At 34.7% G+C, this 26,092-nt stretch overlaps 1 protein-coding gene and 1 non-coding gene across 6 annotated transcripts in view; both read left to right on the forward strand.

The window, feature by feature from the left end:
* Positions 1–25,898, forward strand: part of PRPF39 (pre-mRNA processing factor 39) — a 37,021-nt gene extending 11,123 nt beyond the window's left edge. The window contains exons 2-16 of one of the 5 annotated variants that reach the window (XM_027111140.1): positions 4,754–5,100; positions 6,010–6,135; positions 6,318–6,386; positions 6,490–6,652; positions 6,781–6,899; positions 11,648–11,815; positions 17,264–17,429; positions 17,884–17,991; positions 19,389–19,553; positions 19,868–19,994; positions 20,362–20,630; positions 21,494–21,678; positions 24,461–24,535; positions 24,774–24,894; positions 25,161–25,898. In XM_027111140.1, the coding sequence (XP_026966941.1) occupies positions 6,566–6,652; positions 6,781–6,899; positions 11,648–11,815; positions 17,264–17,429; positions 17,884–17,991; positions 19,389–19,553; positions 19,868–19,994; positions 20,362–20,630; positions 21,494–21,678; positions 24,461–24,535; positions 24,774–24,894; positions 25,161–25,217 (1,647 nt within the window). In that variant the 5' untranslated portion in view covers positions 4,754–5,100; positions 6,010–6,135; positions 6,318–6,386; positions 6,490–6,565 and the 3' untranslated portion in view covers positions 25,218–25,898. Of the gene's footprint in view, positions 1–4,753; positions 5,101–6,009; positions 6,653–6,780; positions 6,900–11,647; positions 11,816–17,263; positions 17,430–17,883; positions 17,992–19,388; positions 19,554–19,867; positions 19,995–20,361; positions 20,631–21,493; positions 21,679–24,460; positions 24,536–24,773; positions 24,895–25,160 lie in introns of those variants that run through there. The other 4 variants (XM_027111139.1, XM_027111142.1, XM_027111143.1 and 1 more) reach the window with 4 other exon arrangements.
* LOC113623084 (small nucleolar RNA SNORD127) lies at positions 20,701–20,786 on the forward strand. Its single transcript, XR_003433775.1, has one exon. It is a non-coding gene; the product is annotated as a small nucleolar RNA SNORD127 (small nucleolar RNA).
* Positions 25,899–26,092: the final 194 nt, after the last annotated feature.

Genomic DNA, 26,092 nt, shown 5'->3' on the forward strand with positions numbered 1-26,092 from the left:
TGGCTCACGGGCCCAGCCGCTCCGCGGCATGTGGGATCTTCCTGGACCGGGGCACGAACCCGTGTTCCCTGCATCAGCAGGCGGACTCTCAACCACTGCGCCACTGGGGAAGCTCCTTAACTCTTTTTATAACACTGTAATTGCAGGGTGTGGAGTAATTGATCATTTCTGAAGATGCAGGGGTGTGGTAAATTTGCTGATTCCAGAAGAAACCCTTATGTCCCACTTAAGTATGCAGTTAGAATAGAACAGGTAGTAAATCAATCAGAATGTAACAACTTTCCGTTTGTTTTTTTGACAGTATGCTTTGAAATAAAAAGATACAAAATAATGACTAATTTGTATCTGGAAGATTAGTCTTCAAATGTGTCTTTTCTTTAAAGGAGGGGGCAAAAGAGACCAAAATAAGTTGAAAAGCTTCTGCGCCTTTTCCTAGGGTCTCAACTGGTAAACCCGGAAAAGTTTATGACAATAATCAGTCATTCAAGTAGAAGGGAACTGTTTTTTCTGGTAGTCTAACGTTGATACTTTGGGATTGTCCTTTATCGTGTACCAACTAGATTTGGTTGTTTTATTTCTTCTCAGATTCCTCTTGCTCTCCATGCTGCTTACTTTCATTTCACTTCCCCAATGCAGACCCTCTTCATTCTGGTCAGTCTTATTTCCTTCTTGGCTTGGAACCAGTCCTAATTTCCATCTTCTTGCCTACTGTTAATAAGAAGGGTTGTTCTGTCAAGTCAATATTTGGAATATTCCAAAATATTCGCTATTTTGGAATAATTTATCATTATTTCTCTATTGTTCCAAAATCTGTAGTTTTTCAAAGTGAAGACCAAATTCTATATTTCATGAAGGTTTGCTAGATGCCTATAATGTTCAATTGATTTTTCTAAACTTTGACTTTGTTTCATTTGAAATTTTGTCTCTAATTGTTTTGCATGTTTTTTTAATTGCTCTCCAACTACTAATAGTTAATAAGCCTTAGAGTGAGGACCTTATCTTATACCTATTATGTATTCTCTATAAGGAATGTAGTAAAGTGCTGGATATGCATCAAGTATTGAAAACTTTTTTTTGTCCCCACCTGACCTTCCCCCACTTTCCTCCTTCTCCTTTCCCTCTTCTTCTTCTCCTTTTTAAAAAATATTCCTTAGATTTACCTGGTTATAACTAATTCTTCCAGTGGCATTCAGCCTCAAAGTTCACTTGATTTAACATTTTAAATTTATCCTTTCTTGGGAAAAAATTTGCTTCATACTGCATTTTGAAATAGTGGACATATTTTAAAATCTGGATATCAAATCTACATGACAATTTAAAAGATGCCTTCCATACACACAGAAAAAACCTAAAACTAGTAAGAAGACAAACTCAAAAATATTTTACAATGTGTGTCATTTTCTAGTTTACAGAGAGCTTTTGCAAACCATTCATAAAAAATGCAGTAGAAAATACAGACAGGGCTTCCCTGCTGGTGCAGTGGTTAAGAGTCGCCTGCCAATTCAGGGGACATGGGTTGAAGCCCAGGTCCAGGAAGATCCCACATGCTGCGGAGCAACTAAGCCCGTGCGCCACAACTACTGAGCCTGCGCTCTAGAGCCCACGAGCTACAACTACTGAAGCCTGCACACCTAGAGCCCGTGATCCGCCACAAGAGAAACCACCGCAATGAGAAGCCCGCGCACCACAACGAAGAGTAGCCCCCACCCGCCGCAACTAGAGAAAGCCCACGTGGAGCAACAAAGACCCAACTCATCCAAAAATAGATAAATAAATAAATAAGTAAATAAATTTAAAAAAAGAAAATATAGACAAAGGATGTGAAATAGTGTTTAAGGGGAAAAAGGAAATAGAAATTCAACATACTTGTAGTTAAAGAAATGCAAATCAAAATGAGGTACTACTCTCTTTTTTCCTTTTTTTAATCAGATGAGCAAAAATTGTTTCATGATACCTAGTGCTGACAAGAGGAGATGGAAAAATGGACATTCTCATGTCCATGTCTCATTAGTGGGTTAGTTAGGAATGCATTTTTCTGCAAGTAATAGAAAAACTCATCTATTGATACTAGTTTAAGCAAATAGGGACTTATTTTCTTACACAGCTGGCATTGTGTTATTAGCAGCTTGATGTCAGGGCTGGCATTTCTTAATTTTCTTGGCCAGTTCTTTTGACTGCTTTGTGAATACAAGTTGTTTCAGATATGTTCACATTCAAAGTAAGAAGAAAGTGGTAGAGCCTACACTATTTGCTGACTGTCCCTTTTATCAGAAAAGCAAAATTGTTCCCAGAGCTCTGCAGCAGATGTGCTTTTCAGACTCATAATCCTTACATGGGGTTAGGTATATTGCTGCTCTGAACCAAAACAATGTTTTATTAGGAAGATGGTGAGAGAAGATGGTGAGAGGGAATGTTGGATAGTCAGCTAAAATTGTCTTGTCACACGGCTGGTACAACTTTTTAAAAGATAAGTTGTAAGCGTATTCCCAAATTTAATATACACAGATCTTTGATGCAACAGTTCCATTGTTCAGTTTACCCATGAATAAGTTTCTGTTCCTCTGAATCATTCAGAGAACATGGTAGAAGTACAACTTTCTGGGCCTGAGCCTAGAACTCAGAATCATTGGCGTTGGGGCCAATGAATATGTATTTAAAAAAAAAATAGCTTACTAGGTGACTATTATGTGGAGCTAGGTTGTGTAGACTATAGAGAAACCCAGATTTTTAAAGTAGGAATAAAATTGCAAAAAAAAAAAAATTTGTAACCAGCCAACCACTGGCATGTCATATCTGGAGCTCGTTTTTCTTAAAAACAAAACAAATGAAACAAAATACCTCTTTTTTTTTTTTTTTTTTTAACTTCAGTTAAATAATTGCAGATAAGCCAAAAGAAGAAATCGTCAGCCCAGTTGTATGGGGAGAACAGCCATTAACACCAACTAATATTGTTAGTGTATTTTATTTGATATAAATCCTTACAGATCTGTGTGTAGCATGCATATAATATATATGTAGTGGTTATCTTTCTATATCAAGACAGGTGCACATATTTCCTTTTAAATTATTATTATTCCATTGTACAAACATGCCACCTACTAAAGCAGTGTTCTTAATACTACCCTCTTTTTTCGCTATAATAGTGTTCTAGTGAATGCTTTTAAACAAATAAATGTTTTTTATCTGATTATTTACATAACATAAAATATGCACAATTGCCATTTGGTATATTTTGTGCGACTGTCCTCCAGAAATATCTTTTTCCTTGTTGCCAATTTGATATCTCATTGTTTTAATTTACATCTTTATTAGTAAAGATTCAGTCCTTTCATATGTGTATTGGCCACTTGCATTTCTTTCTTTGAATTCCTTTAGTCTTAATCCTTTTTTACATTATATTATGCAATATTAACTATGTATTCTGAGTATATTTTAGGAGCAAATCAGTTTTATGGTCTGTTTAGTTTTGAGAATAATCCCTAATTTAAAAAGAAGACATGCTCTATAATGATTCAGTTTCCATTTAAACTGTTAGTGGAAGAGATGAAAGTGAATTGTGAAAATATATTGTAGTATTACCTTACAGGATAAAAGAATAATTCCTTATTATTTTATGGCCTTAACCATAAGATGACTTAATTTAAAAGATTTTATGAAGTAACTATCCAGATGGTAAAACTTTCATAAATTTTTTTTTATGATTTTTTTTTTTAATTTATTTATTTTTGGCTGTGTTGGGTCTTCGTTTCTGTGCGTGGGCTTTCTCTAGTTGCGGCGAGCGGGGACCACTCTTCATCGCGGTGTGCGGGCCTCTCACTGTCGCGGCCTCTCGTTGCGGAGCACAAGCTCCAGATGCGCAGGCTCAGTAGTTGTGGCTCACGGGGCTAGTTGCTCCGTGGCATGTGGGATCTTCCCAGACCAGGGCTCGAACCCGTGTCCCCTGCACTGGCAGGCAGATTCTCAACCACTGCGCCACCAGGGAAGCCCTACGATTTTTTATCTTTTGGCTGCGTGGCTTGTGGGACCTAAGTTCTCTGACCAGGGATCGAACCCGGGGCCCTAGCAATGAGAGCACAGAGTCCGAATCACTGGACTGCCAGGGAATTCCCTTATAACTATGTTTTTATTTTTTTATTATTTCTTTTATAACTATGTTTTTAATAACACTTACTTTAAAAATCACTCTTTAATTTTAAAACCTTAATGTGTATCTTCTATAATAAAATCAAACCTAGCTGCTAGGATTTAAAATTTATAGATATATTTCAACAGTATAACCTTCTTAAAAATCTATCCTGAGCTAAGTTATGAATTTCCCTCTGAAACATTTATATCCATGACCAGAATTTGTTTTGTTAGCTAAAGCCTCCAGAACAGATATTAAAGATACTGCTGTTTTTCAGGATTGGTAGCAAGATAGCATTCAGATATTAAAATTTAGATTCTTAGCTAGCTAAGGAGCACTGAATTCTAGATATGATTGCTTCTTTAGGGAGCAGGCTCAATACTCACTGTTTTATAGATGAAGGAGCTAGTTTTTGCTCAGTCAACAATAAACTGGCAGAAGTTTGGAAAATTTGTTACAGAATTTAATTTGTAATATAAAAACTAATAAACCTTCTGATTATGACTTACAGGAGAGCTCAAGAATCAAATTAATATATTCCTTTAATAGCTAACTTGGGCTTTTAAAAGGTGGTTTTGATGATGCCAAATAAACATTTGGAAGATGTTTCTCTTTATGTTTCCACAGATTATTAACTGAAGAAAAAATAAACAGCCATGCAAAATTCTCACATGGATGAGTACAGAAATTCCAATAATGGCAGCACAGGCAACAGTTCAGAGGTAGTGGTAGATCAGTCTACTGATTTCAGTACTGAGATTATGAATGTTACAGAAATGGAACAGTCACCTGATGGATCTCCTAATGTGAATACAACTACGGAAGAAAATGAAATAGCAAATACTGTGGACCTTCCAGTGACAGAAACAGAAGCAAATTTCCCTCCAGAATATGAAAAGTTTTGGAAAACTGTAGAAAGTAATCCTCAGGATTTTACAGGCTGGGTATATTTGCTTCAGTATGTAGAACAGGAGGTTAGTAACTATTTAAATGGGATTAGAGGGGACAGAAAAATCAAGGAATATCAGACTAGGCCTTATTGTTTTGTAATTAAAGTTGCCTCTTTTATAATTTTCAGATTAAGTTGAACATTTTAGATAATATTTTTTTAGCTTCAAAAATAACTTTCATAGCATTTGTACATTATGGAAAGTATTAGAATCAAAGTCTAATGTTTGTAATAATTGGTGTGTGTATGTATGTGTGTATAAAATTGCTGAAATAAAAAAATTACTTTGCTGTTTGACAGAATTAGTTCCTTCTGTTTCAAAGGATAAGATTGCATTGTAGGAAAAAGGGCTGCTGTGTGTGTGGTTTTTAAGCCTGCCGTTTATTTTGAGATAATAACAGGCATACCTCGTCTTATTGCGCTTCACTTTATTGAGCTGCACAGATACTGCGTTTTTTACAAATTGAAGGTTTGTGGCAATCCTGCGTCGAGCAAGTCTGTTGATGCCATTTTCCAACAATATTTGCTCATTTCCTGTCTCTGTCACATTTTTGGTATTTCTTGCAGTATTTCAAACTTTTTCATTATTATGTTACGGTCATCTGTGATCAGTGGTATTTGATGTTACTATTGTAATTATTTTGGCATATTTTAGCAATAAAGTCTTTTTAAATTAAGGTATGTACATTGTTGTTTTAGACATAATGCTATTGCACACTTAATAGACTACAGTATAGTGTAAACAGAATTTTTGTGTGCACTTGGAAACCAGAAAATTTGTGTGACCTGCTTTATTGCGATAATACGCTTTATTACAGTGGTCTGGAACTTAACCCGCAATATCTCTGAGGTATGCCTGTACATTTGAAAGGAATAATAGTTTTTGTGACAAAAATTTCCAAGATGTTTAAACACCTTGTTTTATTTTCATCAGAATCACTTGATGGCTGCCAGGAAAGCGTTTGACAAATTTTTCATACACTATCCGTATTGCTATGGTTATTGGAAAAAGTATGCAGACCTCGAAAAGCGGCATGACAACATTAAACAATCAGATGAGGTGCGTACATTACTGAATAAAGTTATCTCCATTAGGTACTGTAAGCCAAATAATAACAAAACAGAGACTTTTTTTGGCTGGCAGTACCTACGATTTATGGTCAAACAATTTTATAGGGTATTTTATTTGCATTTGTCACTCTTGTGGCATTTGTAGCTAATATTTTCTCTCTTTGTTGGCAGGTGCGTTAAACCTCTACAGTTTGTCAAGCTTTGCAGTGCAAGCCTCTGTATTACACTGCAGCTTAACAAGTAGGGCAGGGCTTTTCTCTCACTTACATTTATTTCTCATTTTCCAAACAATATAGTTGGTTTGCTAGTCACATTTGCTACGTCTTATTGCATTTTTGGTCAGACGCTGTCATTGATGCTCTAATGGGTCTGTGCCCTATGGTCTGTAACCCAAAGCCTGCCCACACAACCCGGTCAGAATGCAGGGACTGCTGCGCTTTGAAGATCAAGACTCTGCACGTGGGGATCAGAACATTGCCATGTTCTATCCAACCTCCACCCAAATGGTAATGGTAGATTATTTAAACAAAATTCCAGTAATTAGTATTTCTAAGGTTCACCGGATAACACAGTGTTGCCTCTCTGTTAAGAAATAATTAAATATTTGAAGTACAGTTTGTTGTTTTCTTCTTAGGTGTATCGCCGGGGGCTTCAGGCAATACCTCTTAGTGTTGACCTTTGGATACATTATATAAACTTCTTAAAAGAAACATTGGACCCTGGTGATCCTGAGACAAACAGTACAATAAGAGGGTATGTGAAACACTGATACTTAAATGTATTTAAAGATATAAATAAGTTAAGTATTCTGATATTGATAATAGAACTACTCATGAATGCTGAACTAAAAGTTTAACTTTCTTTTTCACTATTAAAAAAAATGATACACATAGTAAACTTATGCATGATTATTAAAAAATGTACATAATAAAGTCCACCATTCCACACCCCCTTTTCTTATGTCCCCAATCCCTCTCCTCTCATGGTTAATTACTTGGGGTGTGTTCTTTCAGATACACATAGATGTACATATATGTGTGTATACATATTACACATATTTTTGTTTGATTTCTTAAAAAAATTAACAGAATTTTTAGAAATTCTCCCTACCATTTTCTTTAACCATTGCAAGAGTGTTTTATAGTATCAAGGTAGTATATTTTATTTGACCAAATTCTTATTTATAGGAAATCATTAGTGCTTCAGTGAACATCTGTTTACAAGTCAATGTTTATGTAGAACACTCTAGAAATGTAACTTCTGTCAAAGGGAATCGCAGCTATGTTTTGTCATATGTTCTTTTAAAAGTGGTAGCAATTTTAAACTCCCAGTGTATGAGGGTAGTCATTTTCCCATAGTCATGCCATGTTTTTTTTTTTTTAACCTCCAGTAGTATTTCATTATCTTAGTTCACATACCTGTAGGTTGGTCATCCTGGTTTACCATCTTTTCAAATGCTGTCTATATAAGGCATTTTTACATTGCTTGTTCATGACATTTGCTCATTTTACTTTGGGATTGTCTTTGTTACTGATTATAGGAATTTAAAATGTGTTTTTGGTTTTTATTTTCATCAAATTATTGATATGTACATGTAATTTAAAAAGTTAATGTTAAACTGCTTGCAACAAAAAGTGATTCCCTCCACCTCTCTTTAAATATTTTAGCTGTTTCTTCTGATATTTTCCAGCATGTTTAAAACAGTAGCACTCTACTGCTTTCTGCTTCTCTCTCACTACCTATAGACATTATCATTCTGTTATGGTAGATGAGAATTTTTAGTTCACTTATACCCTGCTTCCCATTCCTCATCTTTCCAGTATGGATAGGTTTCATAGCTTTTTGTTTTTCCTGTAATTACCCCTTTCCTTCCCTTCCCCCTTTTTCCCATTTGCCTGGCTTTCTTTAAACATTTAAAATTTTCTACCCCCTTCAACAGCTACTTTCAGTAGTCAGTACTAATACTGACTTTCCACAGCGTACAAATGCTATATAAGTTATTTTTTGAAACTAAAAAATGTATGTATCTAGTGTTATTCTACTTAATCTGAAGATTACAAAAAGAGAATTATGTTCTGAGAAATGTAAATTCCATTTTTTTTCCCTCTTCTTGGAGATAGCCCTCCTGGAACCTCCTCTTCTGTAATCTGGACTGGTTGCTGTATTCTGATTCTGTTGTACAGCAGTTTTTGGATTTCCTCATTATCATGGTTCTAGGAGATGTCTTTACCTTTTTCCTGGGTATCAAGCTCTATTTATTAGAGCTTGTTAGATCCTACTCTTTCTTGGTTCATGCCTGCCTTTTAGAGGAGTACATCCCATAACTTCCTGATAAAGGATGCTTGGAATGAAAAAAATTTTTTTGAATCTTTATGTCTGAAACAATTGATGGTCCAGTGGGGTGTAGAATTTTGAGGTGAAAGTAATTTTTCCTTAGGGCTTTGAAGGCATTTCTCCATCTATCTTCCGGTGTTGCTTTTGAGAAGTATTATACCATTCTTTTGAATTCTCTTTATGTGACTTGTTTTTCTTCATGGAAGCTTTTTAAATGTTCTCTTTATCTTCGTTGTAACTGCAATTGTAATGCTTTGGTGTGGACTTTCTTTTTCTAGTTAATTGTGCTTACTCAGTGGGCCTTTTCAATCTGGGATGTTTTAAAGCACATCTTTCTAGTCTTAGAAATGTTATTATTGTGTACATTCTTATTTTGATAATTTCTTTCTCTTGGTTTTCTCTGTTGTTTTCAATAGTTGAAATAGTTCAAAATCTTCTGTTTTAATCATTTAATTTTCTTACCTTTTTCCTTTTTCTCAATCTGCTAGGATTTGTTTGACTTTTTGAGGTATTTCCTTGAACCTTGTATTGGATTTTTAATAGCTGCCATAAGATTTTTAGTATCTAAGAATCTTTCCTCTTCTTTGAATATTCCTTTTCTTATAGCCTCCTATTCTTGTTATATGGCTGCATATCTTTCTATTTTAATATCCAAATATTTTACTTTTAAAAATATTTATTAATTATTATTTTAAATACTTATTTTATTTTGGTTGTGTCAGGTCTTAGTTGTGGCATGCGAACTCTTAGCTGTGGCATGCGTGTGGGATCTAGTTCCTGGACCAGGGATCGAGCCCGGGCCCCCTGCGTGGGAGCGTGGAGTCTTAACCACTGCGCCACCAGGGAAGTCCTATTTATTTATTTATTTAATTTTATTTATGGCTGTGTCTGGTCTTAGTTCTGGCACGCGGGGTCTTCATTGAGGCTTGTGGAATCTTCTGTTGCGGTGCACAGCCTTCTCTCTAGTTGTGGAGCGCAGGCTCCAGGGCGCATGAGCTCTGTAGTTGTGGCACGTGGGCTCCAGAGTGCATGGGCTCTGTAGTTTGAGGCACATGGGCTCTCTTGTTGAGGTGCTGGCTTAGTAGCCCCGCGGCATGTGGTATCTTAGTTCCCTGACCTGGGATTGAACCCGCGTCCCCTGCATTGGAAGGTGGATTCTTTACCACTGGACCACCAGAGAAGTCCCTGGTTGCATATCTTTTTAACATTTCTTTGAGGGTATTAAGGATAGTTGAAATTTTTCCCTACCCTCAGTGCTGTTTTCTCTTTTTTGTTTGTTTGCTTGTTTTCATTTCTGATACGTTTGATCTCTGGATTTCTGCTCATGTTAAAGATTCAATACTAATAAACTGAATGGAAGTTCTGTACTACATTGTTAGCTGGCATAAAGGGCTTCACAGTGCATGATCAGGTGGCTACTCAGGTTTTTGTTGGGGGACTCCCAGTGTTGGAATCTTTATATCTTATTCCTATACCAAGCAGTTTCTTCGTTGAAGGATCATCTGATCTGCCTGGGGAGCATATACCTAGCTTCTGAAATCGCATAGCTGAGCAGGAAAGTGTGTTCAAGGCCTCTTACCATTCATTAAGCAAACCTTCCTCTAAACATTTTGTTCATTACCTGTCATCCTTCCTCTTCCAGCTACTTCCAGTTTTCTTAGTGTCTGGTGCGTTAATTTCCTGAATCACTTTGGGATTCTGCAGAGGAATAACATGTATTTTAACTCTCTTGAAAATCTCAAACAAACATACACGTGTGTGCACGTACCACACACACACACACACACACACGCGCACGCGCTCGCATGTTCTCTCAATCCCTTATGTGTATTAAACGTATTTCCCCCGGTTTTGGCACATCTTTGTTTAGGGTATCTTTATCATATAGAGGTTTTTGTTTTTGTTTTTTTCTTACTGTGGTTCAATTTGTAATCTTTTATTGGTTTCTGAGTTTTGTGCCTATCTTGCCAAGAATATATAAATCTTGAATTTTTTTCTAATTCTTTTTATAGGCTTTTTTTTATAGTTCACTTATCTGGCATTTAGCTTTTGTCTTTTGTGAAACAGATTAACCTTAGTTTGTGTCTTTTGCAAGTCAGAGAGTAACCTTTTATTTTTTCCATTTGGAATAGTCCATCTTTTCTGCAATGATTTATCATTTTTTTATATTTTAAATTAAAAAAAAATTTGTGTGCATTGATTTAAAATACTTTATCATATACTAAATTTTCACATATATATAGATCTTTTAATCCATACTTTTAATTATTGTAGCTTTCTAGTTTCTTTTGATACCTTTCAGGAAAATGCCTGCTGCTTTGTACTTTTACAAAAATGTTTTGCATCTTTGTATGCTAGATGAATGTTAGAATTTTTTTTCTCTTCCATCCAAAATTTCTTAGAGCTTTGATTGGCATTCAATTAAAGTTGTAGATTAATTTAGGTAGTGTAGTTTATACTGTTACAAATCCCTCTTGATTCTAATATTTATTTTGAAAACGTACCTAAAATTTTATCCCATTGGGATATCAAATCCAGTGATTAAAATTGCTTACAGAAATCTCTTCAGATGAGCTAAGTATTTTAAAATAAATGATTTTGTAGTAAAGTGTAACTGTGGAATTTTAGAATTAGGAGAGAATTTTGAGAGTTTTAGAATATATGTATATTTCTCATTACCTGACAAGGCAGCTGGACCCCTTGTTGGAGAGTTGTTTTGCCAGAAAATTATTTCTTAAAGTGAGATAAATTTTGTCTGTCTTTTGCCCTAAAGGAATCTATTCAACAGACATTTCAAGTTTAACAAATATTTTAGTGTCTACTGTGTTACTCTTATATGTTTGCTGTGTAATTTGCATTGCAAATTTATATCATATAAAACAATATACAGTTACATAAAATTACATTTACTTATTCCCTTTACGTTTTCCCTTTTTTAAGCAACTGTCATACACTTTTCTACTATTCCTTCTTCCTTTTAATCTCTACTTGTATATAGTTGAATATAATTTGAATTTAGCATTATCTTCTAAAATTTAGAAATATTTTATTAGTTTCAGGAGTATGACAATGATTTGATATTTGTATATATTGCAAAATGTAGAAATAATATTTTTAAAGTGATTTTATCTTGGAAAGATAACTTAAGAGGTAATTTAATTTTACAGAACTTTTGAGCATGCTGTTCTAGCTGCAGGAACAGATTTCCGATCTGACAGACTCTGGGAAATGTATATAAACTGGGAAAATGAACAGGGAAACCTGAGAGAAGTTACAGCTATATACGATCGTATTCTTGGTATTCCAACACAGCTGTACAGTCATCATTTTCAGAGGTGAGTGGAAAAATCAGATTGTTAACATTTTTTTGTGATTACTCAGGTAATTAATTTCCAATAATGAGGATACTTATTCTCTTGAAATGTAAGATTCTATTAGATGCAAACAGGAATAAATTTTATTGCCTGATAATCGCAAGTTATATACACTTTTAGATTTTGACATTTTCAGTATAGCTTATAAAATGTTTAGGAACTTTACTGGTTTTAGACAGAAGGTTCTTTTTATCTGTTTTATAGGTGAGGAAACGATAGGAATCCTGTCTTTTGTCTAAGATATTTCAGAGTAGTGAAGGAATGAGAGAAAAGAATCTAAGTTTAATTATTCTTCATGGTTAACACAGTACATGGCACATAATAGATGCTTATTTAAAACATAATGCTTTACTAAAGGTCCATTCTTGTGATTCACGTAACATCTTGTATCCAAAAGAGCAAAGAATGTATTTTATGTAGTAAGTCCTGTTTATATTCAAACAATCAAAAATAATTTCAGTTTAATTTTCTACTATGATAATCTGTTATGACTGGTATCATTTCATTTTAATGAGTGCTGTTAAAACAACTAGTTCTGTGTACTGTGATTTCCATGTTTCTGATGTATTCAAAGTATCCCATTAATAAGGCTCCCACTAATACGGACTTAGTCTTTCTGAACAAGAAAGTTATGAGGACTGTGTTGATAAATGTTTGCTATAACTGCCATATTTCTGTCATAATTTTTATAACTAGTATTGTGGTAGAGCCTGTAAACTTTAGGTAGTTATTAAGTAAGTGATTTTCTAAATTTTTCTTTACTAACAAATTAGAAAACTTTATGAAACGTTTGTACAGAACTGTGGATCAATTTGCTAAGCTATGTAGACCCAGGTTAGAAACAGAAAGCATGTGGACCTGAATATACCATCTCTGTTTTTCATGAGATAGAGGAGGTGGGCAGGTTTCTAGGGTATAATGACCTAGGGAGACACTTGCTGAAAGAGATTATTAATACAGGGGTTGGCATGTGGAGACGCTTGGTGAATATTTGTTGACTGAATTTAAAAAGTTAAAATATTTTTAATGTTTTTTTAAAAGCCTTTAAAGATTTAAAAAGTTTTCTGGGACAAAGCAGGTTCCTTTCATAAACCAGTTCTTCTAGGGTCTAAAGTATAGGTAAAATATATGATTATAATAATTTTATTGTTGGTAAGAAAAAAATATGACTAGGAAACAGTTATACAGACAGTATTCTGAGTGCCTTATAACTCATTTAATCGTCACAATTAACCAGATATAGGTATAGGTACTATTATTTATCTATATTTTATGGAAGTAGAGGCAAAGAAAGATTAAAGTATTTGCAAAAGGTCAGAGAATTAGTAAGTGGGTGGAAGCTGATTGGAACCTAGACAGTGTGGCCCAAAGTTCTTGGTGTAGTTTTTTTTTTTTAATATTTCACTGGGCTTTTAAAAATGCATGTATGAGTATAATAGAGATTAGTGGATTGCATTACACATACTGCTTTTTAATCTACTCTTTTTCACTTAATGTAATGAGACACACTTTCCTTATGAGTATAGCAAACTCAGAAGTAGTGTTGGTATAAGTAAATCTTATAGTTTATGTAAGTAAACTAATTCACATGACTAATTCCTTTGAGAACTGCTGAAATGTTTTCTTTTGCCAAATATACTTCTCCTATTTAAAGTCAGTTATTTAGCGCTTGCCATGTACCAGATGATATGCATTTAAGTTGTGGGAATAAAGGCCCAAAGAAGATATGTATGCATTGACTTGGCCCTCAAGTTGCTCAAAAGTGTAGAAGAGGAAGCATGTGCTAAAGGAACTAAGTGCTGTATTAGAAATATTTCTATTGTGTAGGCTTGTATATTGGATATACACTGAACATTATCTCTAAGAATATATCTAATTTAAAGTCCTCCTTAGCATGAGTACTTTTGTGATATGATCTAATTCCTCAGGCCCAGTCCCTGGTAGTTCTTAAACTCTAGACATAACCTGAGTACTGATAATTTCCCAAAGGGCAGTGATGTTTTATGCTTTTATGACTGTAATACCTTTTCCATTTTCCATTTGTCTGGTGAACTCATATTCCTTAAGACCCATACAGCTTAATGTTTTCTCCGTGACACTTTTTCCAGTTCACCTAAACGGAAGTGTCTGTTTTGTCTTTTGTGCCAGCACTCTACCTACATTTATTTCATTTATCTTAGCACTGATAACACTCTTTTGAATTTATGTCTCTTGTATCCTCACATGTCTGTCATTTTCTGAGGATTTTTAATTCTTTTTGGCCTTAATACCTAGGAACAGGTATTTTCCTTTACGGAAAACCCCTAACGAACTTTTTGGCCAACCCAATATTAGGCACTCAGCCATTCTATATTGAATATATTAGCTTTATAGTAGAAAAAGCTAATGGAATATTACTGTTTAGTAGCATGCATATTTTATCACCATGTGAAAGAAGTTTATATATATAATGTGGCGATTATTTTATTTTTATTGTATTTTATTTTTTAATTTATTTTTTGGCTGTGTTGGGTCTTTGTTGCTGTGCATGGACTTTCTCTAGTTGTGGCGAGCAGGGGCTACTTTTTGTTGTGGTGCGCGGGCTTCTCACTGCGGTGGCTTCTCTTGTTGCGGAGCATGGGCTCTAGGCACACAGGCTCAGTAGTTGTGGCTCGCGGGCTGTAGAGCACAGGCTCAGTACTTGTGGCACAGGGGCTTAGTTGCTCTGCGGCATGTGGGATCTTCCTGGACCAGGGCTCGAACCTGTGTCCCCTGCATTGGCAGGAGGATTCTTAACCACTGCACCACCAGGGAAGTCCAATTATTTTAAATTTATGTTCTATAAGTAGTTATTTTTCAGTTTTACCTTATTTGAAGTTTCTTATTTATGTCTTGACAATTTTTAATTTTAATATTTATTTGAGTATTAAATCTATTCATTTTCATACTACACATGTGAGAGTTACTTCCTCATTTAAAGTTTTTTTAAATAAGGCAATCTGTATTTTTGTCCTCCTGGTGATAAAATAGGTGAAGTTAAGCCTCTGTATCCACTGATTTTGCAAAATTTAAATTAGTTTCCAATGTTATTTACATATGTTTGTGAAAGTCTTTTTTTTTTGGCCATGCCATGCGGCATGCAGGATCTTAGTTCCCCTACCAGGGATTGAACCTGTGCCCCCCCTGCATTGGGAGCACAGAGTCTTAACCCTTGGACCGCCAGGGAAGTCCCTGTGAAAGTCTTAAAATCCATAAAAATCCAGGTGTCAGTAACCTAAATCAATTTTAAGAAACTTGGGGGAAAAAATCCATAAGGTTGGAGCATATGGTACATGTACAACCATGTCTGATAATTAGGTTGAAGAGGTAGGTCTGGGTCAGAGGCTAGGTCAGAATATGAAAGACTTCAAGGAGATTGGATTTTAACCTGAATGCAGGGTAAACATTGAAGTGATTTTGGCATGAGGGTGGGATATGATCCTGTTTACTATTTTATTTTTCATGTTTACTTTTTAATAACTTTTTTGGCTGTGTTGGGTCTTTGTTTCTGTGCGAGCGCTTTCTCTAGTTGTGGCAAGCGGGGGCCACTCTTCATCGCAGTGCGCGGGCCTCTCACTGTTGCTGCCTCTCTCGTTGTGGAGCACAGGCTCCAGACGCGCAGGCTCAGTAGTTGTGGCTCACGGGCCTAGTTGCTCCGCGGCATGTGGGATCTTCCCAGACCAGGACTCGAACTCGTGTCCCCTGCATTAGCAGGCAGATTCTTAACCACTGCGCCACCAGGGAAGCCCTTAATAACATTTTTGATAGCAATATTGAGGTGGGGTTAGAAGCTGTGGGACCAGAGGCTGGAAGACTGGTTTATGTTTATCTAGCTGTAGTGAGGAGGGCATGAAGTCATATTTAGAACGTAGACTAAATTGGACCTAATATCCAGTGGAATGTAAGAGATAAGGTAGGTGGAAGAGATTCGGCAACTTAGTGGTTGACAATATCAAGATTGAAGATTAGAAATGTTGGGACTTCCCTGGTGGTCCAGCAGGTAAGACTCCACGCTCCTGATGCAGGGGGCCTGGGTTCGATCCGTGGTCTGGGAACTAGATCACACATGTGTGCTGCAACTAAGAGTTCACATGCTGCAACTAAGTGTCCGCATGCCACAACTAAGAAGTCTGCATGCTGCAACTATGAAGCCTGCATGCTGCAACTAAATATCCCACATGCTGCAACTAAGAAGTTGGCATGCCACGACTGAAGTTCCCACATGCCGCAACAAAGATCCCGTGTGCTGCAACTAAGACCCTGTGCAGCCTAAATAAATAATAATTTAAAAAAAAGATTAGAAATGCTGAGGGTTTTGATTTGTGGATGAAAGTGACACACTTATAGACACGTTGTATATAAGGTTCCAAATTGAGATGGTGTAGATACTTTAGCTCTTCAACTTGGTGTTTTTGATTAAAGTTTGTGTGTGTGTGTGTGTGTGTGTGTGTGTGTGTGTGTGTGTGTATATATATAAACTAGTGTGTGTAGATAAATGACATGTTTTTCAAAACACTCTTTGCTTAAAATCTTTATTTCTTTATGCAGAGCGTTGGCAGTTGTATATACTAATCTGAAATTTAGGGAAAAGGTTTGGGCTTAAGTTAGTTTTAAAATCATAGTATGCTTATTATTTCAAGCTGTATTAATAAGATTGGACAGAAAGTATATAAAAATAGATGAGAACAAAATGCAGAGTGGAATCATTGGGCATACTAGCATTTGGGGGCAGGCTGGAATCAAGGAGCAGTCAGAGACTTGGAGGAAAGCCAAGTGGTAACTCAGAGCCCAGGGTGAAGAAGATTCTAAAAGGAAGGTTAGTTAACAGCCTTAAGTACTGAGGACATTATTAGGATAGATGCTGTACTATAAAACAAGTATCCATTTAATTTTGCATGTAAGAGGTACTTGGTGACTTTAATTAGGGCAATTTCATTGGAGTGTTTGGCACAGACATGTGAATTCAGGAGTAATTGGGAGGTGAGGAAGGAACTGCAAAATTTGTTGATCATTTGTAAGTAATCATTTATAATTTAAACATGGATTGCTGTATTTAATTTTACAGTCACTTGACAGATGAGAAAACCAAGATTTAGAGAAGGGAAAAACTTCCTATAAGTCAAATAATTAGTAATGGACAGAAGTAGGATTTCAATGTATGACTTGTCCACGCCTTCTTCATTCCATTGCAAAGGCAGGAAGGAAATGAAGATGTCTGTAGACTGTTTTATCAAGTGGTAGGTTATTACTGTAGAAAAGGAGAAAGGGTGTGGTGTTTTGGCTTCTTTAAATCAGAGTTCCTTTGAAAGAGTAATGTGTAGTAGAAATGTAATGTGGGATCTAAAATTATACTTCATATATAAAGCTTGTATTTTTATTGTTTTCCTTTAGATTTAAAGAACATATACAGAATAACTTACCTAGAGATCTTCTAACTGGTGAACAGTTTATTCAGCTGCGAAGGGAATTAGCTTCTGTAAATGGGCATAGTGGTGATGATGGTCCTCCTGGTGATGATCTACCATCAGGAATTGAAGACATAACTGATCCAGCAAAGGTAACCAGACTTATTAAAAAAAAATCTTTCAGTGCATGAGAAACTAAACTTTATGTCCCTTGACTGCATGTGTGGTGTGACTTGTAGCTCATATAAAATCAATTTCTGATTAAGGCAGGTGGGAATTCTTTAGCTTGTTTGATTTAGAGTAGATAATGTGTTTTACTATGAGACACCTGAAAAACTACGTTAGCTTAGAAGCATTATTTGGCCTATGTTGTGATGTACTAGCCCTGTTTTTTGTTTTTAAAAAGGCATATGAGAAAGTAGTTTATTAGGAAATACTTTTACAGATTTCAGTATTGTTAATTGTACTTTGCACATAATTGATAATGGTTAAAAACCCATCACTATTCTAAGACTATAGTATGGGTGGATAATACTTAAATGTAAGCAGTGATATTTAAAATTTTAGTATATAACTTGTGTGATTAAAATTTTTTTTCTTCCCTAGCTAATTACTGAAATAGAAAACATGAGACATAGAATCATTGAAATTCATCAAGAAATGTTTAATTATAATGAGCATGAAGTTAGTAAAAGATGGACATTTGAAGAAGGTGTAAGTGCTTGCTTTTTTGTTATTGTCATTATACGCTTCAAAATACAGATAGGAGTAATGTATTTTTGTTTTAGTTTTGAGTGATGTCTCTGCCTTTTAGTTTTGCTTATTTAAGTGATGAGGTATTTGTCCTACCTATGGCTTCCATTATCAGTTTTCCATTATTTTATCATTTTCCATTATCAATTTTAGAAACATTGAATTCAGACTTACATGAATTGCAAATTATCTTTAATCTGAACCATTTTATTACAGTTCAATTTTTAAAATCAATTTCATTGAGTTTTATGTACAACAAAATGTACCTATTTTAGGTACAGTAAAATGAGGTGGTTTTTTTTTTCAGAATTCTAATTCTTTATTTGTTTTTTTTAAACATCTTTATTGAGATGTAATTCGCATGCCATATATAGTTCACCCATTTAAAGTGTACAGTTCAGTAGTTCTTAGTATATTCACAGATAGGTACATACGGTTAATTTTAAGAACATTTAATTAATGTTAATTTTAGGACATTTTCATCATCCCGAAAAGAAATCCCTTACTCTTTAGCTTTCACCCCTCTACTCCCTCATCTGCTTACTGCCCCCAACTCCCAGCCCTAAGGTACCGCTAATCTACTTTCTGTTCCTATAGGTTTCCCTCTTCTGGCTTTTCACATGAATGGAATCATGTAGTATGTGGTTTTTTGTGACTGGCTCGTAAAATGAGTTTTGACAAATGTATATGCATTGTGATCACCACAACAATCAGGATATAGAACTAATCTGTCACCTCAGAACCCCTTTTCTGTCAATAACCTACACTGCACTCCTACCCCACGCAACCACTGATCTACTTCCCTTTTTTTTTGTTGTTACATTCACTAGTTTATTTTTTAGATTCCACATATAAGTGATACCAAATGGTATTTGTCTTTCTCCTTCTGACCAACTTCACTTAGTATGATAATCTCTAGTTGCATCTATGTTGCTGCAGATTGCATTATTTCGTTCTTTTTTATGGCTGAGTAGTATTCCATTGGTGTATATATACCACATCATCTTTATCCATTCATCTTTGGATGGACACTGATCTGCTTTCTGTTACTGTTTAGAATCTGTTTAGAATTGTTCAATTCTAAAATAGTCAGCAAAGAATACAGTTTTCTGAACATAAAATTGTGTAGTTCTATTAAAATGACAGGGTAAGTGGAAAATACATTGTTTCTTCAATTTATAAAGCCTAAGTAATTAAAGGGATTTTAATTTTAGAAGTTTTTTTACTCATGAGATGTGATTAAAATTTTTTGGTTCATTATTATATTTATAATTTAAATAATTTGTATTACTGTAGTCATACATATTTTGGTGTTGGTACTGGTTTACTTTCATTGTCATGCCATGCTTTTATTACAGATTAAAAGACCTTATTTTCATGTGAAACCATTGGAAAAGGCACAACTGAAAAACTGGAAAGAATACTTAGAATTTGAAATTGAAAATGGGACTCATGAACGAGTTGTGGTTCTCTTTGAAAGATGTGTCATATCATGTGCCCTCTATGAGGAGTTTTGGATTAAGGTAAGAAAATTATATGCTCTGAAACTTGAATATATTATAAACATTGATCTAGTGACTAACCTTTTTTGTACTTCTGTTGAATGTTGTTCATATAACTATATCTGTTGCATTAGGAGATGGTCTGCTTGCAACCAGATTTGACTGCTGCATATGCCAACCTCGTTGCCTCTCTTCGTCCTTCCTTACAGAAACTAGTCTAGTGGTTCAATAAAGGTGCTGAATGGGTTTAAAAATAGAATTTTATCGTTCTGTCACATATTTAATGGCTTGTTCAACTGTAAATTTTTCAGTATTTCCTCTGTTTCTGTATGTAGTATGCCAAGTATATGGAAAATCATAGCATTGAAGGAGTGAGGCATGTCTTCAGCAGAGCTTGCACAATTCATCTCCCAAAGAAACCCATGGTGCATATGCTTTGGGCAGCTTTTGAGGAACAGCAGGGTAAGAATGAGGAAATTCAGTTGATATTTTGGGATTTAAGTTACTTTAGGATAAAGTTATAGGAATTGAGTCTTGAGAGATGGTGTAAAGCAGAGGTCAGGTAAACTTTTTCTGTAAAGGGCCAGATAGTAAATGTTTTAGGCTTTGCAGGCCATATGGTCTCTTTCCTAACAACTCTGCCATTGTAGCTCCAAAATAGCCATAGACAATAACATAAAAAAATGAACATGGCTGTTTTCCATTTCAAAAAAAAAAAAAATAGCCAGAGGGCTGGATTTAGCCTGTGGGCTGTTATTTGCCAATACCTGGCATAAAGGATATTTCATAAGTTTAAACAAAAGCATAAACATTTAATTACTATTTCTAGGTAATATTAATGAAGCCAGGAATATCTTGAGAACATTTGAAGAATGTGTTCTAGGATTGGCAATGGTTCGTTTGAGAAGAGTAAGTTTAGAACGACGGCTTGGAAATATGGAAGAAGCTGAACGTTTGCTTCAGGAAGCTATTAAAAATGCCAAATCAAATAATGAATCATCATTTTATGCTATCAAACTAGCCCGACATCTTTTCAAAATACAAAAAAACCTTCCAAAATCAAGAAAGGTGCTTTTGGAAGCTATTGAAAGAGACAAAGTATGTATTTGTGTTTTTTAGAATATCTTCCATAAAAAAAAGTAGTCTTTTTTGTTGTTGTTTTTCATTTTGGCAACTATGATGAAAGGTTTGGTCTGTATGTAATATATTTCATTACTAAATGAAGACAACAGTCCCTCTAAACTGATGTTGCCATTCTTTTAAAAAATTTTCAAATTATCATTAAAAGGTTGAGAAAATTAACATTATTGGATTTTCTATTTTCTCCACATTTAGAAATTTTATGGCAAGTTTATTAAGTAGAGTAGAGGGCCTGAGAACATTTTATAAACATAAGTATGGCAGTTGCCTACATTGTAACAAATGTAGCAGTGAGATTATTCTCCTCTAAAGTATTTCCTTTTATATATCAACTGATGTCAAAAGATACTGTCTAGGAAATTTCTCATTTTTTAGATTTTCGGCTAATGACAGGTCTGTTTAAGACACAGGTTTATAAGAGGTTTGCTTCCAGCTGCAGTGAGGAAGATTATCTATGGTTGTGAAGATTTAGATTACTGGAAACTGTAGAGATCATTTTTTTATGTTTTATTTCATATTTGTTATGGTAGGTCAAGCTACATTAAACCCAAGATAGGATATAGGGTTTTAATTTATTGGCATTTAACAACTTGCATAGTTTAGGAGATGCTAGGATGATGTCTCTACCTACCAATGTGCTTATTACTTTTTTACCTGTTTATTAGATGTATGCTGAAAAAATTTAACATGAATTACATTTTAATACAATTTTCAATACTGAATTTTTCAAGTTGAGACATAAAAATTAAGGCATTTAAAATATCTGTGGTCTAATCAAAATATCTTAGAAATATGATTAATTGGTACTGCTTTTTACACAGGAGAACACAAAGTTATACCTCAATTTACTTGAAATGGAATATAGTGGTGACCTCAAACAAAATGAAGAAAATATCCTAAATTGTTTTGACAAAGCTATACATGGTTCATTACCTATGAAAATGAGAATTACATTTTCTCAGAGAAAAGTGGAATTTCTTGAAGATTTTGGTTCAGATGTTAATAAGTAAGATCTTAATTATATATTATTATCTATCTGAACACTGATAATTTTGGATGGGAATTTGATGATGAGTACAAAATAATATACTGTTAAATTTAAAATGTTTCCTAGGTTTCTTTTTCCTCGGGTATATGTGGGGGTAAATTCAGTTTTGCAGATGTCTATGTGCTTAATGAGAGGACATATGGTTTGTCTTTCCTTCAAAATTATTTTCAGAATTTTAGCGTGGTGATTTAAACAATGAGTAGATGAGAGAAAGCAGGAGGCAGGAATTCTGTGAAAAAGGAAATGGGTGAAGGATTGAACCCTGAAACACAGAAACATTTAATATATAGACCACCAAAGGTAGATGGGGTTTTCTGGAATAGGAATGCCATCTCAGATTAGAGAAGAGGATGGGTGTGGTTTTACAGATCATGCCTTAATGACCTCATCTTCATGCATTATAAAAGGCTAAAAGATGAGGGTGGGGAAAAGGACAAGTTTAAAATTTAAATCTGCAAAATAGAAGAGTAGAAATATTGATTAGAACATTGCTGCCATTCCTTTCTTACCTGGTCTAGTAAGGAAATACCCCAATTCCTGTTAGGCAAGTGTGTATACATTTTTGATGGCTGAGTAAGATTTTAATTCAACTGAAAAACGTTTAATATGAGTTACATTTTAATACAACTGTATATGTGTGCTTGGCACATTAAAAGTTTTATAATTACCTAATGTAAAGTACATTAACAGTCTAACAGGGGAGGAGGTACTGGTCTTTTAATAGACAAAGAGAGGCTTAAAGAGAGATTAGGCAGTTTTTCCAAGGTCACTTAGCTATTACATTGTGCAGCTGGAATTAGAACCTACTTCGGAGCCTGTGTTCTTGACCACCTCATGTGCTGTATGTGTCTTCCTTTTGTTTTGTACTGAAGAAAGTATACAAAAGAAATGGCATATGTAATTCTAGCTTTTAGTCTAGTTGGATGGTGTGGTGACTAGAGAGGCTGTACATAAGTATGTGAGGTAGCATACAACTGTTAAGAAGGCTTTGATCTCTCTGGAACAGAATGTATTTGGCATCTTTCATAGAGGAGGTGGGGCTTCATTTAGTTATTACTGGATTCTGATAAGCTAAGGAGAGGATAAAATGGTGGAAGCAAATTAAAGTTCATGTAAAAAGAATATCTGCTTGATTGGAGGGTTTTATGAAGCGGTAAAAGCTTGATGCTAAATGTGCTGTGTCTTAAAAGCTAGACTGAGTTCTGAGCACATGTACACGGTTGACAGTAGGAAGCTATTAGAGTTTTGAATTAGATTAAATGACATATTTAAATTTGGCAGTAATATACAGACAAATCTGAGGTCCGACACAAGGATGCCAGTTAGGCCCTTGTAAATATATTTATGGAGGGTCTGAGTATCAGGTCTAAGATTGTTGTATTTGAAATTTTAAAAGGGAGTGATATGGAAAATAAATGAGTTGCTTAGAAATTTAGGTAGCAGTGTAATGAATTGGTAAGGATTAATGTTCAATCAGACAAATATAGGATTAAATCCTAGCTCTCACTTAATATTTTGTATTCCTCAGTTTTCAGATTTTCTCATATGAATATTGAGTCTCTTGTTGCCAACCCATGAGTTGTTAAAGGTCTTAAGGAAATTAGTCCATTTTAAAGTCCTTTATGTTGAGTAAACACTGAACCAGAGATTATTGACAGTTTTTGCCCCTGGAATATTTTGGGACCAGTGTTACTGTTAATTGTTATTAAATGTGTACATATGCAGGCTGTCCAGGGAAGTTGAACATGCATGTAAACATCAAGGTCATTTCCACAGAAATGTTTATCTGTGTTCAGGTTTCTGATTCCTTAAAAAATAAGGCCATCTTTGTCTTTCTAAAAAATATTTAAGAAAATGGTAAAAGGAGGGCATTTCCTGGTTGTCCAGTGGTTAGGATTCCACGCTCAAAAAGAAAATGGTAAAAGGAAAACAAAATCATTATGATTTTAAAGTCAGTTTGGCTTCAAGTGACATTGTTTTTGAAGTTTTGAGTTCCAGGTGAGACCTATAATACATATCACATTTTTTTATTTATTAAAAATTATCTTTTTAATCAACGATAACTAATTATACTGTAGTAGTAGTAGTTTTATTTTAGCTCTAATTCAATTTATCACATGGCCAAAGTTTACACTTTATCCTAACTGGTGGCAGGTGTCTTTAAGAAGCATTGTTAAGTTAGATCTCAAAAGTATACAAATTATGTAACTGTCAGGACTCGTTGCATTGGACGGAAACATATTGTCAAGGTCACTGTCTTTGTCGTGTGATAGCTCCTTAGTCGGGCTCTCCCCATGTGTTACAAATAATAAAAACAGGTAGCTCTTGGCCAGTATCCCATCAGCTTTAGCCCACTGTAGTACAGAGAACAGGCACTTTTTCAGTAGCTCAGTCAAAAATCCTGGGACTTACTGACATCCTGGTTTGAGTCACATGATCACCTCTAAACCAGTCATTGGTCAGAGATACGTAGTAAGGTAATTGGCTAGGCCTGTATCTCTGAAGCCTCATTTGAACCACATGGACTGAGAAGGAAAGTGCAAGGCAGCGGTTTGCCAAAGCAGATAACATTGAAAAGGTAGCTGGGGGCAGTTTTGCCTGCTGGATCATTTTTTTTTTTTCCAAAAGGATGTTCATTGCAACATGCTTTTGTTTCCCTAAGTGGAAATAACTTAAACACTTTAAAAATTTAAGTTTGGCTTTTGTCTATTCCAAAGGATTGTTTTTCCTTCCCTCTCAGGCTTCTGAATGCTTATGATGAACATCAAACACTCCTAAAAGAACAGGATTCTTTAAAAAGGAAAGCAGAAAACGGGTATGTAACTTCCTGCTGAATCAGAAAGGGATGCTTAAAAGAAGACATTTCATTGTGGAAACCCCTTTAAAGATAATTATCACCTTTATGTTGTGGTAATTTATTTTCGTGATTTGAAATCATATAAAACAGAGTGGTCAAGAACTTCAGATGAATGTACACAGGTGACACTCATCCATTTGTTAAATGTACTTATCTGTGGGAATTCTGAAAGTTTCCATTTTGACCTTTGATTTAGATCAGAAGAACCAGAGGAAAAGAAAGCACACACAGAAGATACAACTTCATCATCTACGCAGATGATTGATGGTGATTTACAGGCAAATCAAGCTGCTTATAATTATAGTGCCTGGTATCAAGTGAGTTTACATAATTATAATTGAATTTTTTGTTAATAGATGTTATTAGAAATGCATAAATGAGGATAGTCTTTTTTTTTTTCCTTTAGAAAAAACAACTCTGCTTTGGTTGCAGATTGTATAATACATTGTCTTGTGGTTAAGACTTGGAATTTCAGCAGTGAACACATGCTTGTTTTCTTAAATATACCTGCTTTAATTACATTTTTATATATAGAACTCAGCCATAGTTCTTGTATGCTAACATGTTTGCTTTTTCCTTTCAGTACAATTATCAGAATCCTTGGAATTATGGACAGTATTATCCTCCCCCTCCAACCTGATGGGAAAATTAAATATCAGATGGAGTGTGTGAAAAGTTTGAAATTATTTTTTTTTAATGAGGGATGTAAACATAGCATAAGCTTGTTGTATTTGATAACTTGTCTTCCCTGTTTCTGTGTAACATGATTTGTTCAGTAATAGGGGAAAATGTCACTTAGTAGCTTACCACAGATACTATTTCCTACCATTTATAAAATTTACTTTTTATTGGAGAACTATTTTTTTGATTTTTGCATTAAGTGGTCTAGAATTCTTTTGCAATGCATTTGCAATAGAGTTTTGTAGCCTTAAGGGTAGGGAAAAAAAACTGACTGCAAATCATGTCAGTGTAGTACAAGGTTCTGAAAATACATAAGGGCTGGTTATTAAGGATTTACCTCCTCCTTAAAAAAAAAAATGGCTTTTTAACCTTTGCTGACAAGATATTGTCTGTGTGGTTCAATTATCGTTGTGAATTTGGATCAAACAGCAGAAGATACTTATTAAAATACTGTCTTGGAATAGAGATTATAAATGAGGAAATGGAATGTTTGCATCCCTTTAAAAAAATGAAAATCATATCAAAACTTGTTTCAGGAGACTTTGTATTTGGAATATTCATGTTAAAACTTGTGAGCAAGCTTTCATTTTGATCAAACTGATCATCTTCGTTTTTGTAATAAAACTGAAGACTCATCCAATAATTGTTACGAATTTATTGAGGGGGGGAAATCACCTAATAATATTAACTTTATATTCACCAGTATTAGTGGTTTATTGGTTTTGAAGTATACTTTTCTTGAATTCATCTATTGTTGACAATTTATTAGACCTTTTAGCCTTTTGCTTCCTCTCAATCTCTATGCTTTTGCCTTCCTTATACACAAATATTTAA

This window comes from Aethalodelphis obliquidens, unplaced genomic scaffold (assembly GCF_003676395.1).
Source record: "Aethalodelphis obliquidens isolate GAN/ISIS:26980383/991018 unplaced genomic scaffold, ASM367639v1 scaffold10, whole genome shotgun sequence".
In the NCBI taxonomy this organism is placed as follows: Eukaryota; Metazoa; Chordata; class Mammalia; order Artiodactyla; family Delphinidae; genus Aethalodelphis; species Aethalodelphis obliquidens.